General features: G+C 41.8%; 1 protein-coding gene across 3 annotated transcripts in view; it reads left to right on the plus strand.

Moving 5' to 3' along the window:
• The first annotated feature begins 6836 nt into the window (after nt 1–6836).
• The window catches only part of LIN9 (lin-9 DREAM MuvB core complex component), a 102008-nt gene continuing 91778 nt past the window's right edge, over nt 6837–17066 (plus strand). The window contains exons 1-4 of one of the 3 annotated variants that reach the window (XM_068538520.1): nt 6837–7012; nt 13583–13615; nt 15045–15139; nt 16660–16764. In XM_068538520.1, coding sequence (XP_068394621.1) covers nt 6934–7012; nt 13583–13615; nt 15045–15139; nt 16660–16764 — 312 coding nt within the window. In that variant the 5' untranslated portion in view covers nt 6837–6933. Of the gene's footprint in view, nt 7013–7824; nt 7855–9313; nt 9380–13582; nt 13616–15044; nt 15140–16659; nt 16765–17066 lie in introns of those variants that run through there. The other 2 variants (XM_068538522.1, XM_068538521.1) reach the window with 2 other exon arrangements.

The following is a 17066-nucleotide window of genomic DNA, read 5'->3' on the forward strand; positions in this document are numbered from 1 at the left end:
AATGCTGACAAGCTGGTATATCCTGCACCCCAAACACAGACCAATGGCCACAGAACATCCTTTATTGTGTTCAACAGTGTTGCCGAGGGTCACCTGCGGCAGGCAGCTCTGTTCGTAAGCATGCAGCCAATGCAGACCATGCCATGCAGGAGCCCCAGAGCCAAGATTGTGCATTATGGGAGGCCCATGTTGAAGACAAATGGCCTGGCTCTGGCAGCTCTGCCATGCTCAGTTATTGGCTAGGAGCAGCAGCCCGGGGAGAGCATGGCATCAGCACAAATGCTGAGCACATCTTAGGGGGCAGCGGCTGGGGCAGTCAACCAATGGCCTGGACATCTGTGAGGCATCTACCTCCATAGCTAGCAAAACCCACTTCAGGAAAAGTTTCTCAAAGCTCCCCCTGACTCTTGCGTGACCCCCGTTTATTTCCCAGGTTTTTCCTCTTGCCATATCTTACTCTCCAGCCATCCTGAACTACTTAAAGTTCCTGGAATAAAAGTCATTTACGTTCTCACCTCTGGGCCTTTGTACATGACCCTCTGCGAATAATAATACTACTTTCTTCTTCCACTTCCTTTCCCTAACTTCTACTCATTCTTCAGGTCTCAGTTCAGAGACCATTTCCCTGAGAAAACTTTCCTGCTCCCCGCCCCTCCCTACTCTATGCTCTTATAGCATCCTGTCCTCAACCTCAAGGTAGCACTCATCATGCTACTGTAATCTCCTAAAGAATCTGCGTCTTCCATTAGACCATACAATCTGTAAGGGTAGGCACTATGTCACATTGAATGTTGCCTAATGCATGCCACACAGTAGGTGCTTAATAAATATTTGCTGATCAACTGCTGGATAATTTCACCCTATTGAATTGCTTAGAATCTGGGGGTTAAGAGGAGAAAGCAAAATCAGTGATTATCCAGTTCAATGTTTTCTTACATCCCATAGGCACATACATGTCCTGAAGGGGCAGTCTTTCCGGGTTGGAATCCATAAATCCACTGCATGAAGCCATCTTTCTGGTTGGGGAGCTCTGATGACAAGGCACTCCTTCTTGAGTAGTCTGGTCTCATGTGCTCCTTAGCTGATGTCCCTCAATTCATTTAGAAAATTCTGGACAATGACTGAGTGTGTTCATTTGTGTGGGGAATATGTCTTTCTACTTTCCCTCCCATGGGATGATCTATTACAGCTTTTTCATAGTTTGTTACTAAAGATACCTGGTGAAAGAGGTTGCTCTTATTCCTTCAAGGAAGTGATGGTTTTCCTTAGGCTTGGCTCCATTTTGCCGACTGAAAAACAGAGACCTCCCTAAATAACCTGGGATACACCACTAAACTTTGCTGAGCATAACGTCTTTAGAAGTAGTTTCTCAGAAATACAACTAACAACACTTAGTTTCTTCTTGGTACAATTTAGGGAAACAAGATGTAGGAAAGAGTGGCAGGGAGCTGGTGTTTATGTGCTGGGATGTGGGCCAGGTGTTTTACATAAGTGATCTCACTTAATTTGCACTACAGCCCTGGAAACAGGCTTAATAATCCCTTCCTCTGTTGTTGTTGTTGTTTTTTAACCAAATGATACTTTCACCTGGGTCTGAGGAGAAACTGGTGTTTGATGACCCTCCTAAGTTTCATTCTAAAAAACAGGATCTGTCATGAATTCAATCTGCACCTTCCTGTAGCCACTTGGGTCCAACAGGAAAAGCAGTTTCTTTCCAGCATAGTTTGCAGAATAGTAAGTAGAATGTTTGGCAGAAAAGACAAAGTGGAAAGGAAAGCAGTTTGATATCGGTCTTTTGTTTGCAGCTATCATTTAAAATTGCCCAGCACAAGACGGGAATAAAGACGCAGACCTACTAGAGAATGGACTTGAGGACATGGGCAGGGGGAAGGGTAAGCTGGGACAAAGTGAGAGAGTGGCATGGACATATATACACTACCAAATGTAAAATAGATAGCTAGTGGGAAGCAGCTGCATAGCACGGGGACATCAGCTCGGTGCTTTGTGACCACCTCGAGGGGTGGGATTAGGGAGGGTCGGAGGGAGACGCAAGAGGGAAGAGATATGGGGATATATGTATATGTATAGCTGATTCACTTTGTTATAAAGCAGAAACTAACACACCATTGTAAAGCAATTATACTCCAATAAAGATGTTTTAAAAAAAAAGATAAATTCATTTTTTAAAAAATTAAATAAATAAATAAATAAATAAATAAAAATAAAATTGCCCAGCAGAGTGCAGTTGATTTTGCATCTTCATTAAGTGACTAAGAAAAGGATTCTACAAAAAGTGACTACCAAAGATTTTAGATTGAGACAAAACCCAAAAAGTCTAAAAGTAAGATTTTTCACATAACAGCTTTATTGAGATATAATTCACATACCATAAAATTCATCCGTTTAAAACGTAAAATTCAGTGGGTTGTAGTACATGCACAGAGGTGTGCAGCTATCCCTGCAATCAATCAATTTTAGAACACTTTCCTCCCTCCAAAAAGAAATACTGTATCTTTAGCAGTTACTCCCAATTCTCCCCCCACCTCCCACCCGTCCCCCACCTCCCACTCCAGCCCTAGGCCGCCATTAACCTATTGTACTTTCTGTCTCTATGGATCTGCCTGTTCTGGACATTTTACATAAATGGAATCATATAATATGTTGTCTTTTGTGTCTGGCTTCTTTCACTTAGCATAATGTTTAGAAGGTTCATCTAGTCGTAGCATGTATTAGTACTTCATTTCTTTTTATGGCTGAACAATATTCCATTATTATTATTATTATTATTATATTATATACCAATTTTTTCAACAACCACTTTTATTATGAAAGTAACAAAAATCCTACCGTAGAAAAATAATAACTATAGATATAAAGAAAAAAAAAATCACCCATAATCCTACCACCCAGAGACAGCCACCACTGTATATCTTTCGTTCTGGATTTTAGTCTATGCATATATATTTGTAAATGAGATCACATTGTGAGTCCTGTTTGTGCAACATGTACTTTTTTTTTTGGCTGCACTGCGGGCGAGGCTTGTGTGACCTTAGTTCCCCCACCAGGGATCGAACCCGGGCCCTCGGCAGTGAAAGTGCAGAGTCCTAACCACTGGACTGCCAGGACTGTATTTTTTTTATAGTGGTAAAGTATACATAATGTAAAATTAGCCATTTTAACTATTTTTAAGTGTACAGTTCAGTAGCATTATGTACATTCACACTGCTATGCAAACATTACCACCATCCATCTCAGAACTTTATCTTTCCAAAAGAAACTCCATACCCACTAAACAGTAACTCCCCATTTCCCCCTCTCCCAATCCCTGGCAACCACCGTTCTCCTTTCTGTCTCTATGAATTTGACTATCCTAGGTACTTCATGTAAGTGGAATCATACAATATTTGTCTTTTTGTGACTGGCTTATTTTACTCAGCATGATGTCTTCAAAGTTAATCCATATTGTGCATATGTTAAAATTTCCTTCTTTTTTAAGGCTGAGGAATAATATCCCATTGTATGTATATACCACATTTTGTTTATCCATTCACCATTGATGGACACCTGGGTTGCTTCCACCTCTTGACTATTGTGAATAATGCGTCTATGAATATGATTGTACAAGTATTTCTTCAGGACCCTGCTTTCAATTCTTTTGGCTATATACTCACTCAGAAGTGGACTTGCTAGATCATATGGTTATGCTGTTTAATTTTTTTGAAGAACTGCCATACTATTTCCATAGTGGCTGCACCATTTTACATTCCTAGCAGCTATACACAAAGATTCCAATTTCTCCACAACCTTGTCAACACTTGTTGTTATCTGTCTTGTTGATTATAGCCACCCCAGTGGGTGTGAAATGGTATCTCATTGTGGTTTTGATTTGTATTTCCCTAATGACTAAAGATGTTGAGCATCTTTTCATGTGCTTATTGGCTTTTATATCTTCTTTGGATCCTTTGCCCATTTTTGAATTGGGTTGTCTTTTTACTATCAAGTTGTAAGATTTCTTTATATATTGTGGCTACAAGTCCCTTATTAGGTATACAATGTGCAAATATTTTCTCCCATTCTGAAGGTTGTCTTTTTGCTTTCTTGATAGTGTCCTTTGAAGCACACAAGTTAACACAGAAATAACTCACTATTTGATAAATGGGCCATGGGACTGGAAATGACCAAACAAATCCCTAAAATGTGGCTATGTTTATTTCTCTTATGATTTATTTTCACGACTTTAGTGACCTTGTCGAAATTTTAGTTTTTTCTTTTTTCTTTAAGCAAACGATGACACTTATACAATCATGTCATTTTAAATTGGAATACACAATTCGAGGAAATTTAACAACCTTGTGATGGATGTGTTATCCTAACATCACAGAGGGAAAAACTGAGGCTCTGAGAGCGGGCCGGATTCCTGATTCTATCACCCGGTTAATGTTGTCCTTGAACAAGTTACCAGATTGTTGGGAGGATCAAGTAAGCCAAAGATTATAAAAATTTCTCTCATAAATATCCAATAAAGACCCTCACTGAAAATAATAAAGTGCCTTGTTTGCAGTCACACAGCTAATAAGTGGTAGATCTGAGGCTGGGATACAGCTTCAGGCTTCAGAGTGTGAGAAGACTCATTTAGGGTCCTTCTTTAAAATGCAGATTATCAAAGAAATAGCCTAAAAATATTTGTTTAAACAGCAGACCTGCTGTTGTGTGTGTGTGAAAACTGCCTTAAGATAAAACTTGGTTTGCCATCAGTTTTTTTTTTTTTTTTTTTTTGGCTGAGTTGGGTCTTCGTTGCTTCGCACGGGCCTTCTCTAGTTGCAGCGAGCGGGGGCTACTCTTCGCTGCGGTGCGTGGACTTCTCACTGCGGTGGCCTCTCCTGCTGTAGAGCACCAGCTCTAGGCGTGCGGGCTCAGTAGTTGTGGCACGTGGGCTCAGTAGTTGTGGCGCACGGGCCTAGCTGCTCCGCGGCACGTGGGATCCTCCCGGACCAGGGCCCGAACCCGTGTCCCCTGCATTGGCAGGCGGACTCCCAACCACTGTGCCACCAGGGAAGCCCTGCCATCAGTTTTTTTCATCTTCACATAAGATAGATCAGAATGTGATTAGAAGGCACAGGAGGGGTTAAGTTACCTATGAAGGATTACTTTGTAAAATTTAATTTTTCATCCCCCTCCCCTTCACACCCTGCTTCACCTCCTACCTCAGCAAGTGGTGGTACCCAATTACCCAAGGCACGAAGTTAGCATCCAGTGATACTTCCCATTCCAAAGTGGTGGTGGCAATAGCTAACATTTGAGCCAAAATGTGTTCTAGGAACTATTACAAGGTCCTTATGTTTACCAAGGCATTTATGCTCAAAACAACCCTGTTATTATCTGCATTTTCCACATGAGAAACTGAGGCACAGAGAATTAATAAACAAACTTGCCTGAGATTATACAACTAGCAGCCAGAATCCCAGCCAAGCCTTGGGGATCCAGAGTCCATCCTCTGAAACTCTAGGGTGGCTGGTACAGATATCTCCTCTCCTTTGCCTGCCTGCCCCAACAAGCTTCCTCCTGACTGGTTTCCAGAACTCTCATTTTGTCACACTCCAATTCGTTTCCCACGTTTGTGGGAAACAACACAAATGGAAACATGCCAGCCCTATACTTTAAAACCCCACCATCCATTGCTCCAGTGCTCTTAGCAAGTTCAGCTCCTTAGCCTGGGCCGGCCTGTGTGTTCTGCTGTCCTCATCTATCTACCACCTTTTAACTTTCTAGTTCCTGGAATTCACCCGTGTTGTACTCTCATTGCTTAACTATCCCCCCGCCCGCCCCCCACCCCCCACCCTTACATCCCTGGAGAAAAAGGACTGGAGCTCAATAACGTTTGTTAGAAGAATTGTTGAAAAGCAAGAGTGGTTTATTACTGGACGCTGTTATTGACAGGAATTGCGAAATCTTTCCCTGGGCTTCTTTCAAAACTGGATGAATTCTTATTGTGCTCTCATAACATTTCTATCAGGGTACTTCATCATCTTTAAGTGTCACTGTCGGTTTTTGTTTCTGTAATTCTCTCCCAGCTCACTACATGGTCTAGTGTGAATGGGTGAAAGAGCTGAGCAAAACAGTTCTTCAGCTGCCGACCTAAATGACTAACTTCATGACCTCTCAAGGTCTCTCCTCCGAGCTCCACGCAACTCCGGTTCCGGCATTCGGGAGGGGTGGCCCAGGCTCCCGAGGGGTTGCGGACACCGCGAGTCCTGGGCGGGCAAGCTGTGTGGTTGCCGCGGCCTGAGCCCTCCTCCCCGGCCCTCCCCTAGCTCTCCGGAGAAAGGAGGGGATGGAGACGCCGGAGAAACGTGGGCTTGGAGAGCCGCGAAAATTTTACTTCGGGTAGAACCCCCTAGGGGAACGCGGCCGAGAACCTGGGGCTTCTCCCCGCGCCGGGCCTACAGGTGCCGCCTCCCTGCCCCCCTGCCCCCCTCCTCAGCCGGCCGGGGCCTCCTTCCCACCTTCCCTCCTTTTCCCCACTCGGAATAAACAGCCTGCAGTTCCCGCAGCTGCAGCGCGAGACTCGAAACGCGCGCCGGGAGCGAGCCCCGGAGGGGGCGGGCGGCGCGGACCGGGAGCCGGGCCGGGCGGGACACGGCAGCTCGCGCCGCTCCCCCCGCTCTCCCCGCGCTCCGGCGCCGGGCCCGGGTAGGGGCGGCGCGAGACAGGCCTGGCGGCCCGGCCTCCCTCCCCCTCCCTCCGGCCCGGCCGGGGGCGGGAGCGGAGGGGCGAGGCGCGGCCCCACTCGGCGGCACCCCCTCCCCGGGCAGGCGCGGGCGGAGCCGGGCCCGCCTCAGCCGGCAGCGGCGGGAGTAGCGCCGCGCTGCACCGCACCGCGGGCAGCGAGCTCCGCATTCGAACCTCCCTCTCAAAGACAGTCTCCGCCCCACAATGCATCGCGGCGGGCAGCCTTTGAAAAAGCGGCGCGGCTCGTTCAAGATGGCGGAGCTCGACCAGTTGCCTGACGAGAGTGAGTAGCACCTCAAAGCACCCCCACTCTTCCCGCCGTCCGCCTGCCCCCGTGTTGCATCCGGCCGGGACGGGCGGCCGTGCCCTCTGCCGGGCAAGTGGGCTGACTGCCAGCCCCGCTGTGGTCCCCTAGTCCTTCCACCCCGGTGTTGCCGCCGCGTCGCCGCCTTTGTTATGGTGTCTGTGTATTGGTTTGTGGGGTTGTGTGAGAGCCAGGGCCGGAAACCGAAAGCCCGGGGGCCCAGCCCGGGCGGGGCGGAGGCGGTGGCTGCTCCCCTGGCCCGGCTCGGGCCCCCGGCCGCGGTGGGGGAAGAGCGGCCGCTGGCCGCGGGGGCTGTCCTCCCCGCCTGCACCGCTCGCCCGGCGCGGAGAGACGCCTGGCGGGGTTATGTAACTCGCTTTCGGGGGCCGGGAAGCGCTCGGGCTGGGGAGGGGGTGGTCACAGCTCTCCTTCTTGTCCCGGCCTCTGATCCTGTCCTGTCACAGTTCCTGCCGCTGCAGGCACTTGTGATCATCAGTGCCCTCCCCTCCCTCCTCCGGTGTGTCCACCCCTGGAAGCATTTCCGTGTCAAAGGGCTGACCCCTTCCCCTGGGACCACAGGTGGCTGTGGACCTTTCCAGAGATAATCCAGACTGGGTACACAAGTGTTCAGGCAGCCCCCATCCCGCAGACTTTCTTCTCTGCGTATGTGTCTTAGGAATCACGGGGGTACCTTTACGCATGGATGTGACCATCACCACAGGCATATTCAGTACTCTTCCTGACACCCACCCTGTGCGTTGCCTCCTTTAACCACGTTTACTCATCCTGCCATCTCAGACGTGGATGCTCTCTTGTGTTTAGTAAGTAAAAGCACTAATTCTGTAGTTTAAGCACAATAGAACTTAATTTTGTAATTTACAATATTGTATCGATATAAAGTATACAAGATAAAGGCACATCTTTCAGGTAATTACAGATGGGTACTGATGCACACTCACTATTCAGTTTATGTATATGTATCATTTGTGAGAGCTTTTAGTGTAATAGAAACAACTGTTAAATTTATCTGTGCAAGACACTTTTAAAGTGAGAACTGAATACAGCCAATTCTGTTTTCCTTGTGGGGTCGTATATTCTTAATGTGCTATAAAGTTGAAAGTTCAAGTTGCCAAACTGGTGAAAAGTTGTATTAAGAGAGTTTGTGTTTTAAATTTGCTCTAGACCAGCGGGGAATTCCAGTAGAACTTCCTCAGTGATGGAAATGTTCTGTTTTGTGATGTCCAGTAGGGTAGCCACTTAGCCATATGTGGCTATGGAACTCTTCAGATGTGGCTAGAGTGACTTTTAAATTTCATTTGATTTTTGTTAATTTAAGTTTAAATAGTCATGTGTGTCTAGCGGCTACTGTATTGGATAAGGCACAGCCGTAGACCACCAATGAATTTTATTGTTTCTTATTTGGAGAATACAGTCGATTGTGATTTAGGATGCTCCTAAATAAAAGTGGGCCTACTAAACACAATGTGCTCGTCATCTGGAAGTCCTTGCTCTCTGTGTCGTAAAGATGTTTTATCACCTCTTGGAAGTCCCACCCACTAGATAACTGTCATTTAGAATATTTGCTCATTATCATTAAACATTTATTGAGGATTTACTCCGGTTCTTTGCGGAGACTTAGGACTCATACTAGGGTTCAAATTACAGCTACACTCTCAAGCTATATAAGATAATCATTTATATTGCTTTGTGACATCTCTGGTACACTAGGGTGTGTGTGGGCGTGCACCTTAGCTTGTGCGATATATGTCTTGTTTAGCTTGACCACAGCTGGTTGAAAGCAGGGATTGCTTTACCTGGTTTGTCACACAGTGCCATAAATCAGGTATATATGAATGCTTAATTTATATGGAACTGAATGTAGGGTAAGAGGCATGGTTAATGAAACTGCAGCAGAAGTGATTTCAGTTTGATACTAGAAGTAGCGATGTGTTTCTTTGCCAGTTTTAGTCAAGGGGGCTAGTTTGTAAGTTATCCAATAGTCAGTATAACATTATCAATAATAAGAGCTACTATTTATTTAGTACTAACTATGAACCAGGTGCTCTGCAAAGCATATTGTATACATTTGCTCATTTAATCCTCATTCCAGTTGAGGTAAGTACTCTTACTGATGAGGTAGCTGAGGCTCTCTTCAGCCCAGATCTTTCCTCTGGGCTTCTGTGCTTAATATCTCTTGCCCATTTCACATCTTCTCTCAGATGCCTCAGAGGCCCCTCAGACTTTATGGGTTCAAGATCTACCTCATAATCCTACTGCAATACAGAGATACTTCCAGTGGTTCCGGTCGTAATGAATGGCTCCGCTGTGCAGTCAGCTAAAACCTAGGTAGAGGTTGTCTTCCACACTTCCCATAATTAAGCCTTTACTAAATCTTGTAACTTTTACCTTCTAAATGTCTCTCGGTTTTACCTACTTCTCACCTTCATCCTGGTCCAAGCTGTCACCATCTCTTCTGCATTAATCGCTTCAGCCTCCCATCAATCCACCACCCCAGCCCTCCCCTGCAACCTACACACAGCCAGAGTGATCCTTTCAGAATGTATGTATGTCATCCTATTGCTGAAAACACTTTACTAACTACAGGACCCTTTGTGGTCTGGCCATTCCCCACCTCTCCAGCTACATTTTGTACCACTCTTCCTCTCATTCTATCCCTTTGAACTAAATTGGACCTTTTTCATTCCCTATACTCACTAGGCTTTCTTTTTTGCACATGCTGTTCTCTCTACCTGGAATGCTCTTCCTTCCTCTCACTTCCGGTTAAGTTCTACTTATCCTTTAGATCCCATTTTAAACTTCTGTCCTCCCTGACAAATAATGCATCTTCTTATTAAATCTTTTCATACCACTGTGTAATTTCTTAGTGGCAGCTGTCACAGTTGCAGCTTTACGTTTGTTACTGTGATTGTTTGGTTAGCTTTGGTTAGAAGCCCCACCAGAGAAGCTGCCATTTCTGTTTTTCTTCATGCTTGCATTCCAGTTCCATGCATGACAGCTGGCTTACTTCTCTGTTCTTTTTTCATAACCACCCTTCTCTTGCCAGTGACTTCCCAAACATAATGCCCCCACCCTTCCTTGAATATTCTAAATGTTCTACGTCGGGGCTTTTTTACCTGCTGTTTCTACCAGCCTGACTCGTTGCTTTGCCCCCCTGTCCTCTCATGGCTAGTCCTTTTCACATGTTACCTCCTCAGAGAAGCCTTCCCTACCCGCCCTGTGTAAAGTTAGTTACTCCGCACGCTGCGATCCCTTGGTTATTTCCTTTACAGCAGCTGCCACCAGTGTAGCTGTCATTTTATATACTTGTTTATTGTATGTCTCCTCCCACTACAGTGTAAACTTCCCTGAGAACAGAGGCGTTGTCTAGCTTTTCCTTCAGTTAACCCCAGTCCCTAGAATAGTGCTGTGGCAGGTATTCAGTGAATATATGTTGAAAGAATGAACATACGCAGTTAAAGCAGGAGTCTAACTTAATTGAATTCACCTGCCTGTAAAATACATGTTCTTAACCTAATCTTTTTTTTTTTGATTGATCAAAGTAATACTAACAATAAGCATGGTCTGAAAATTAGTCATGTACTATGTGCATTTTTCTCTAAGCACTTTTACATATAGTAACTCATTTAATCCCCGTTTTACAAAAGAAGAATAAGTAGCACAGAGAGGTTGAGTAACTTGCTTAAGATAACACAGTAAGACAGTGGCAGAGCCAAGATTCAAACACAGCTAGTCTCCATCTGTGTTCTTAACCACTATGCTATACTATCTCTCAAGAAGGGAAGAAGGTTAAAGGTGGTAGGTCAGAGTCTGCAAGATACAGTCCCTGCCTTCTTGGAGCAGGAATGAATATCCTTACAACTCACACCTCTTCCTTCAGATCTCTGCTCAAATATCACGTTTCAGAGAAGCTAATCATGAGCACCTTATAGAGAAATAGTCTTCCCTCCACCAACTCCCACCCCACATTCCCTATCCTTATTATCCTGCTTTATTTTTTTTCCAGTAGTGCTTACCATCCCGTGATATGTGTGTGTGTGTGTGTGTGTGTTTCCCCCTTGCTAGAATGTAAATTCCAGGAGAGCATCAGGAGCATCGGCTTTGTCTGTTTTCCATGCTGTCAGTATACCCAGTGACTAGAGTAGGGGCCAGGATGCAGTCAGCACTCTACACATATTCACTGAATGAATGAATGGTTACCACTTTTTCTCAAATGCACCATGTTTTTCTTGGTAGCTACACTGACACGTCGTGCCCTGTCTACTACTGCTGCTTTCCCAGTTGTGTTGTATTTTTTGAGGCTTCTTATCAAGGCTTTATGGCCTCTCTCCCCGACTTTTCCCCCTACAACTTTACTGCCTTTGGTCATTAAACTTCACTTTGCCATACAGAAGCTGTTAACGTGTCCTGTTAACCATTCTCCACATCTAGGCAGGAGCGTAGGGGGAAAGTAAGAGTGGCTTTGATGTTGGTGGGTTGTCCGACAAGCCTCTCATACTGCCTTGCAGAGAAGTCAGTTGAGGTTTAGAGATCTGAGATACATAAAAATGTTTCATAGCCAGAACCATGGTACTTTATCTGTTACTTCTCATTTAAAGTCTGTTGTCCATTTATGTGAGTTGTAAATCATTGCTGCTTTTGTTAAAAACCAAGGAGAATTAATTTGTCTTCTCTGATTTTTGTACTTAGTTCATGTTCTTCTATCTTACTTTATCCCTGAGGTCATCTTTTATTTATTTATTTTTGTGTTTTGTGTAATGTCATAATGGACTGGCTCCTTATAGATGTTGACAGGCATTTTTAACAAGCCACTTACAAATCTGTCTTTTCTCAATGTAAGTAAAAGGCTAACCTTTCAAATAACATCACTACTGCCTGGTCTTAGATTATATTTTTTTAAACATAAACAGATGTCAGAGTAACTGAGATGAGAAATAGCTGGTTTTAAAATAAAACAAATTTAAAAATGAGGAATGACAAGAAATAATAATTTGACTATAGTAAAAGAAAAAAAGGTGTTCTAAACAGTTTTTTAAATTTAAAGAGGGAGATTTTGCTCATTAATAATTATGTGAATAGTTTCTATTTTGGAGCATAGAAAGGTTTTTTTCCCCTGTTAATTTATTTTCTTTTATTGAGATATAATTAACATAAAACATTGTATTAGTTTTAGGTGTACAGCATAATGATTTGACATTTGTATATATTGGAAAACAATTGCCACAGTAAGTTTAGTTACTTACTAACTACTAATCACCACACAGTTACATTTTACTAATCACCACAGAGTTACAATTTTTTTTTCTTGTGATGAAAACTTTTAAGATCTATTCTTTTAGCAACTTTCAAATATATAATACAGTATTGTTAACTATAGTTATCATGCTTTACATTACATCCCCAGAACTTATTTATCTTATAACTGGAAGTTTGTACCTTTTGACCCCCTTCACCTATTTTGCCTATCCACCCGCCCCTGCCTCTGACAGCCACCAATTTTTTCTCTGTATCTGTGAGTTTGGTGGGGGGTTTTTGTTTTATTAATTTAAAAAAATTTATTATTATTATTATTTTTTGGCCACGCCACGCAGCTTGTGGGATCTTGGTTCCCGACCAGGGATTGAACCCAGGCCCTCGGCAGTGAAAGTGTGGAGTTCTAACCATTGGACTGCCAGGGAATTCCCTTTCAGTGCTTTTTTTTAAGATGTCACATGTAAGTGAGAGAGATCATACTTTATTATTTTTCAAATGACTTGAACTTCTTTGCAGTATAGTTATCCAACTCTGAGATTTTCAATTTACTGCTCCCCCTCTCTCATGAAAACTTCTTTCCCTATCAATTCTCCTACTTCCCCTCACCTATAGATCCTATCCTTTATTTACACCAGAACCTGTAGCCCAGTGTTTCTCGAAATGGGCCTGAGGGGTACCTGCAACAGAATCCCCTGAGGGCCTTTATTAATCATACAGTTTCTGCATGTATGAGGAGCTTCCTGGTTATTCTAATATGCACTAATGTTTTAGTCAGTGAACCCCTCCAGCTCCCTAATCCAGCTTGGATCTTTAAGTGTTGCACATACCTGCATTCTAGACTTCCAAGGGACTTATTGTCTGCTATGACAGTCCCTGGATCATTACCATTTTCTGTTTTCTCCACTCTATTACCACTTCTGATCTTTGCCTCAATAAATGTCAATTCCCTTTCTCTTTTCCTTCTCCAGCACACTTCTGGATGAGGATCCAAAATCACTTCTGTCCCTACTCTTCCTCTTACCTCTCTTTCTACATTTTTCTCTCTTGGGAAGGTCTCCAGTTCTCACAACTTCAAACAAGACTCCCAAATACCTCCAGTTCTTCCTTACATTGTCTGAGTTTTGGTCAATAGCTTGAATTGTCTACTAGTTATTTCTAATTGCACATTCCACTGTCACTTCAACATTGCTAAAACTAAATGTATCACTTTTAACCCTAAACCAAGTTCTTTTTCTCTCACTTTGATTGTGAAGTAATACTGATTTGTTTTCATTGCAGGCTCTTCAGCGAAAGCCCTTGTCAGTTTAAAAGGTAAGAATCATAGCATGATTCTTTTAGGTATGACACAAACTAGGAATTTATTTCATTAAATTTATTTGGATATAGTATTTCTCTTTTCTTTCTAAGTTATGATTTATTATAGCTTTTAAATATTGGTTTTCACTGGTGATAATAAGTTCATATGGGGAATTGGCCCTTGGTTTTCTCCCCCTAGAATTATTGATTAAAGAAGTTTCTAACTAAACGTTCCAGACATTTCTTACTAGAGTTAAATCATTTATTAAACAACTGGGCTAAGCTGTATTTTTACATAATTGTTTGTTTTTTGAGAATCTTGTCTTCTAAGTAGTAATGCAAGTCTCTTGAAATAAAAGAATGATAGTATTTTTTTCTGAGAAAAAGTTAGACATGTTCCTTGGTCTTGCTGTTTCTTTGTGTAAGTACGTTAGACCTATCCTCTTAATATAATTTATTTTGAAATTTTACCTCTTGAGCAAGATTCTACTGGGTGAGTAAATTTGGAACCAATGTAGATCTTCTCAAAGATTCATTGGTACTTTCGGTTTTTAAAGCTACTGTATTATACTTTGGATTGGTGATCTACCAAATTAAGTCCTTCTGGCTTGAGAACACTTATCTTCCAGGATTACCCTAATTTATTTGCCTAGCAGGATCAACCCCATCCCATCTCTTTTCTTTTGTACTTATTAAAATATATGTCTGAAAAAGTATTCCACTAATTTTTTTCTCCCAATATTAAAGCCATTTCTCTTTTTAAGAAAATACGTAGAAGTGATATAAATTTTTTATAGAAAAATTAGAAAATGCTTTCAGGTAATTAGAAGGAAATAAAAATAACTATCTTGTGTATATTCATCACAGTTTTCTATATCTCTCTCTAAATAAACATATCCTTTTTGTAAACATTAAACTCACCTTCTTTATTTTCATAACACACTTAATTGGTTACTTGATCGGATTTTTTCTGGTTGCATACAACTCTGAAGACGTTTCTTTGAATTAAGGAAAAATAACCCACATATTTCATTTTTTTATATCAAGGGTTTTGCACATTGAAACAGAAATATGCTCTAAATTCAAGGTTAAAAGAGCTTTTCCCATTTTCCCTTGCCTGCTTTCAGTCAGATTGTACTGAGGTAGTTCTTGGCAAATAAGAATAGAGGAATTATTGAAAACCAAAATGAAATAAGCCACACATGTTTTAATATGAAAATGTAATACTTTCAAGTAGCATTGCCTTGTCAAATTATTTAGAGAGTTTGACAAAAAAATACAGAAAATTTTTTTTCATTTGTAATAAACTAAAATTATTATGGTCAGTATATTTTTTCCATATTCGTAAATATTTCAGATATATTGCTGTTATTAAAAAGGCCATGTTTATAGTATGAAATCCTTTGAAGTAAACTTAAATATCATTAATAATTATTTATTACAGAGGGAAGCTTATCTAACACATGGACTGAAAAGTACAGCTCTTTACAAAAAACACCTGTTTGGAAAGGCAGGAATACGGGTTCTGCTGTGGAAATGGTAAGGAATTAGTTTTTCTTACTCTTTAGAATATGATAGCTAAATTGTCTGTATTATTGTCATGTGCACATTCTTAAAGCACTATAAAAATTTTCCAAGGGTTTTCCCCAACTCCCAAGTATTTGTGTCATTAAGTGTCATTGAACAGTATTTGATCATATCTAGATAAATAATCTATAGCCTGTGATAATCTATTCATCATTAAGCATTTGTTAAGTAATTGTAGTTTCTTTAAATAGACAAACCCCAAAAACTCCAACAACCCGAAATCTTACTTTTAATAGATTTTTAATAATTTAATAGATTTTTTTCAATAAAAAGATTGTACCTGGCTCTGGTCCCTACAAAAAGATATATAAATAAGTGGTAGGATACTGAAATCTTGTGTAAGTCAAGCATAAATGCATTTAGGGGTGGGAAGTAGAGATGAGCATATAATTGGCGTGACTAACAATTTTCGGGGCCTCTCTTCCTCCCCTGCCCAGCCAGGTAGCCAGGAAATTTTAGGGGTCAATCATGAAACAAGCCTGGAGCTAGGTTAGACAGTAGCTGTCAGTAGCCTGGGCAGCTGGCTACAGTGAGTGTACAGGACTCTCCACGCTGTTATCATTTCTGTCACCATCACTCTCTTCCTCCTCTCTGCCCATGGTCAGAGGAAGGGAGCAGGGTAGAAGGAACTTCCTGTCAGGGCTCTGCAGTGTTGAGACTCTCAGTGGGTTTAATTTCACTGGTCCATACCTCTAGCCTCGACCCAGTTGGATGCTTCCCATATGTTGCTAGCCCGCTGCACCTGCTTCAGTTCTAAGTAGGCATGGAACTGTCTTGAATGGTGGGAGAAGGATTTGAAAAATGATGTAGGTGCTATTGGGATTTTATTTCTGTTGTTCTTCCCTATTAAGCCTCTGAACCTAGGATGCACTGTAAAATTTTTCATATTATAAATCCTTAAGTGTGTGATATACTTTGGATACTTAAAATTTTTTAGTTCTACATGCACTTATCAAGTATCTGTTATAGGTATCTTGTATTTTTATTTGCAAATGGAAATTTGTCAACAGTTTTTGACAGCAGATCTAGTATAATATTATATACATTTAGATTTACTCTCTAAAGTGATCTAGTAACTTTGTCCCAACCCAGCCCTATCCAATAGACCTATCAGGTGAAACACCCAACTGGTTGGTATTAATCCAAGCGCCAACATAATGAGAACTAGAATTTCCAGAGCTTAATTTTCCTATCTTCAACATTCAAGACTGCCAGTGTACTATACGAAGAAGACTTGGGTTCTAGTTTTAATTAACAGCTAGGTGTTTCATTTCTAAACAAATTACGTATGTATGTATCTTTCTACTTTCTAAAATCTGAAGTTATTTGTGTGCTTTTTATTACCCATTCTTCATCCTTCAATACTGCTGATAATTCAGAGTTAGCTGTATTTTCCAAGTATAGAATTGTGTTTTGGAACAAAAATGGCAGGTGTTTGGCCTTTTCATTAAATAAAAAAATTTCTATCATAGCCTTTCAGAAATTCAAAACGAAGTCGGCTCTTTTCTGATGAAGATGACAGACAAATAAATACAAGGTCACCTAAGAGAAATCAGAGGGTGGCAATGGTTCCACAGGTATGTGTGTGCTAAAATTTTGTTTCATTGAACGGAAGTGAGCAATCGCTCAGTATAATAAAGTTTATATTTATTGTTCTATGACATTTTGAGTAACAGGTTCTTTAAATCAGTATTTCAGCTCAGCTCCTGTTTTAGTTACCTAAAAAAGGACATTATTTTATTGATGGGCTTTAAGCCAGCGTAGAAAGCCAGTCCTCAGTCTTACAAATGCACACTCTTCTTTTTTTTTTTTTTTTTGGCCGCACCACAAGGCATGAGGGATTTTAGTTCCCCAGGGATTGAACCAGGATTTTGTGCCC

The sequence above is a fragment of the Eschrichtius robustus genome, chromosome 3 (genome assembly GCF_028021215.1).
Source record: "Eschrichtius robustus isolate mEscRob2 chromosome 3, mEscRob2.pri, whole genome shotgun sequence".
Classification (NCBI taxonomy): domain Eukaryota; kingdom Metazoa; phylum Chordata; class Mammalia; order Artiodactyla; family Eschrichtiidae; genus Eschrichtius; species Eschrichtius robustus.